Source organism: Bison bison, unplaced genomic scaffold, assembly GCF_000754665.1.
Source record: "Bison bison bison isolate TAMUID 2011002044 unplaced genomic scaffold, Bison_UMD1.0 scf7180017864313, whole genome shotgun sequence".
In the NCBI taxonomy this organism is placed as follows: domain Eukaryota; kingdom Metazoa; phylum Chordata; class Mammalia; order Artiodactyla; family Bovidae; genus Bison; species Bison bison.
Genome location: NW_011494885.1, coordinates 3,667,456 through 3,671,076, shown reverse-complemented (window position 1 = coordinate 3,671,076; position 3,621 = coordinate 3,667,456). Strand labels below are relative to the sequence as shown.

Genomic DNA, 3,621 nt, shown 5'->3' with positions numbered 1-3,621 from the left:
CGGGCCCCCCGAAAGCCGCTGCAGGGGCCACGGCCACAGCAGCCCCCGTCTCTGACGCCCACTGTTGACTCTCTCCGTGCTGGCCCCATGAACCCTGAGCCAGAGGGCTCCCCAGCCCGCCGGAGAAAATCCACATCCACTTTCCCCAGGGAGGCCTCACCTGGCGGCATGAGCCGGGATGCAAAGGGTGGGCCAAAAGTGGCTGCTGCTCCGCCAGCCCTCACAGCGTCATCCCTGGACCCTCCCGGGAACCCGGACATCTCTTCTCTGGCCAAGCAGTTGAGGTCCTCAAAAGGGACCTTGGATCTGGGCGATATCTTCTCTCCCGGGGGCCTGCGTCAGACCCAGTTAGGAGGGGACGAGCCATCTGGAACCCACCTCCCAGGGAAGCAGACCCAGGCTGAGAATGGCATGGCCTCTGGGGCCACAAAAGCCGAAAAGGGCCCGGCCTGCTCCCGGGGTGGAGGCTACAGGCTCTTCTCCGGCAACTCCAGAGCACAGCGCTTTTCAGGCTTCCGGAAGGAGAAGGTGAAAATGGATATGTGCTGTGCGGCTTCCCCGAGTCAGGTGGCCATGGCTTCCTTCTCGTCGGCAGGGCCTCCAGCAGACCTCTCCAGGGACTCCAAGTCCAAACTGACGATATTCAACAGGATCCAGGTACCAGGGCCGTCTCACGGACCTAACCCTACAGGAGGCAGAGTCTGGTCATTACCCACTTCTGGGTTTCTGACTTGTCCAGGCACCTTGTTTAACCTCAGCGAATCCTCAGATGCAGTTGTACAGAGGGGGAGGGAGGGTTCAGAGAAGAGGTGGTCCCTCCCATCATCCCCCTACCGCGAGCCCACCACGCACGCACGAAACAGGGCTTTCGAGTTGGGAGAGACACTCGGTGTCACGTTGCTTCACTACACGTTTTCTGTTTGCTTCCTTTCTCCCTCTCGCTTCCTTTTGGATCTGCCTCCTTCGCATCTTCAGAGGATGTGAAGGTAGCGCTCCTCGGCCTTTGACGTTGCCGTGTGAAATGCCGTGTCTTTTCTGGTCGTGAGTCACGGGTCACAGGTCTGACTTGGCCCCCAGCTGCTGGCGCTGTGCCGGTCGGCCCTCGTGGAGCGCTCAGGTCCCCCACGTGGCGCCCACGAGGTCCCAGGAGTAGAGGGCTCGGCCTTACCTCCTGCTGACCTTCTGAGGTCCAGCATCCTTCTGTCAGGCCACAGCTATCTCATCCTCTTCTTTAATTTTTTTTTGATAGCTTTAATATTTACATGCTGTCTCACTCACCATCTTGTTTATTTTTTGAGATTAAGTTTTCAGTTTTATATTTGGTTATTTTATTTTGGCTGCGAGGCATGTGGGATGTTAGCTCTCCGACCGGGGGTTGAATCCATGCCCCCTGCATTGGAAGCATGCGGTCTTAACCACTGGGCCACCAGCAAGTCCCTGACTCACCACTCAAAAATGTGCCACCCAGTGGCTTTTGAGCATGTTTACAAGGCTGTGCACCCTTGCATTTCACTGCTCTTTGCCTAAATACTTCCATCACCCCCAAGAGACACCCCATACCCTGCTGTCTACCACAGTCTCTCCATCCCTCCCAGCCCCTAGCAATCATGAGTCCACCTTTGCTTCCATGGATTTGCCTGTCTTGGACACTTCGTATGATTGGAATCATACGTTGTGTGGCCTTTTGTGTCGTTTGCTTCTTCCACTTAGTACGATGTTTTCAGAGTTCATCCGTATTGTAGCGTGGATTAGAACTTCTTTCCTTTGTATTGCTCAGTAGTTGTCCATTGTACGCACACGTGTGGGCATCTGGTTTGTGTTCACTTGGCCATTGTGATAGTGCTGCCCTTAACGTCTGTTATTGTTTAGACATATGTTTTCATTTCTCCTGGGAGGTAACACCAGAATTGCTGGATTATAGGGTAATCCTCTCTGTTTCAGAAACTGCCAGACTTTTCCAAAAACCGTCTTACCTTCCCACTCAGAGTCTGAGGGCTCCAGCTTCTCACCAACACTTGTCATCGTCCAGCTGTTTCCTTCTGATACAGCCGCCTTAGTGGGTGGGAAGCGATAACCTGATTATGGTTTGATTTGCATTTCCCTGATGGCTACAGTCTTGAGCATCTTTTTATGTGCTTATTGGCTATTGATACATCCTCTGGTTAAGTGTCTGCTCAGAGACTTTGCCCATTTTTAAGTTGGTTTGTGTTATTACTCTTGAGCTGTGAGAATTCCTTATGTATTACATATACAAGACCCTTACCAGATACGTGATTTGCGACTCTTTTTCTCCCATTCTGTCTTTTCACTTTTTAAAAAATGTTAGTTTATATTCTAGTTGACTTACAGCATTGTGTCGGTTTCAGGTGTACAGCGAAGTGACGCAGTCATACGTGTACACATATCCATGAGTTTTCAGATTCTTTCCCTTGTAGGTTATTGCAGGATGCTGAGTAGAGTTCTCTGTGCTATACAGTAGGTTCTTGTTGGTTACTTGTCTTGTATATAGTCGTGTGTTTCTGTTAATCCCAAACTCCCTCTCCCCACCTTTCCCCTTTGGTAATCATAAGTTTGTTTTTGAAGCCTGTGACTTTTCACTTCTTGATGCTATCCTTTGAAGCACAGAAGGTTTCAGTTTTTTTTTAAAAAGAAAGTTTACGTTTTGCTGATTTGTTCTGTCTTTGGTTTTGGAGTCACCCAAGGAACTGTGGCCTGCTTCAGGGTCACTAAGAATTACAGCCGTGTTTTCCCCTAAGTGCCTCACAGCTTTCACTCCTGCACCTCATCTCTGATCTGTCGGCTGAGGTGTGCTTTCGTCTCCAGGGTGGAAATATCTACCGGCTCCCCCACCCAATGAAGGAGGAGAACGTGACCGGCGGCTGGTAAGTGCAGTAGCCCCTCCCTGCCCGGCCTGGGGAGCTCAGCACCCCCGGGAGTCCCCTGCTGGCTCTGACCTGCCACCCAGGGGCGAGCTGTGGGTGCTGCCCTCCTGAAGGGGCAAGCACCAGGCCGTGGGGGATCGGGGCATCGTCTCCTTTCCTTCAGTTCACCCGCAGCTGTCAGGGTATCCAGGCTTGGGGATGGAGCCCCATTCTCCCTTTCCTGCCTCCTGACACGTCTCCCCGCAGTCACCAGCACAACAGGGGCTCCACAGACTGGGCAGAGCCAAGGAGCACGTACATTTGCAAGAACTGCAGCCAGATGTTCTATACAGAGAAGGGGCTGAACAGCCACATGTGTTTTCACAGCGACCAGTGGCCGTCACCTCGAGGGAAGCAGGATCCACAGGTGAAGGGGCGTGAGGCTGCATTCAGCTCACCAGAGTTGGGGAGAGGTGGGGGCCTGGCTGGGGGCTGGGAGCCAGGGCAGTGCTCCTCTGGAGGGGCCCTTGCTCCCAACCTCTTCCCCTTAAAGGGCTGTCTCTTCTCTGTGTGCAGGTGTTTGGCATGGAGTTTTGCAAGCCCTCAAGACAGGTGCTGAGGCCAGAGGGGGATGGGCAGAGTCCCCTGGGAGCCAGAAAGTGCCTGGACAACCCAACCACAGCCTCTTTGGGGGTCCCTGTGGCCCCAGCAAACCGCCCCCCAGGGAGCAAGGTGAGTGCCGATCAGTCCACCTCCATCC

General features: G+C 53.5%; 1 protein-coding gene across 1 annotated transcript in view; it reads left to right on the top strand.

Annotated features, from left to right (window-relative positions):
* ZNF541 (zinc finger protein 541) overlaps nucleotides 1-3,621 on the top strand; it is a 14,997-nt gene that overhangs the window by 3,910 nt on the left and 7,466 nt on the right. Inside the window, exons 4-7 of the mRNA XM_010852667.1 lie at nucleotides 12-657; nucleotides 2,824-2,882; nucleotides 3,129-3,288; nucleotides 3,438-3,599. Coding sequence (XP_010850969.1) covers nucleotides 12-657; nucleotides 2,824-2,882; nucleotides 3,129-3,288; nucleotides 3,438-3,599 — 1,027 coding nt within the window. The remainder of the gene's footprint in view (nucleotides 1-11; nucleotides 658-2,823; nucleotides 2,883-3,128; nucleotides 3,289-3,437; nucleotides 3,600-3,621) is intronic.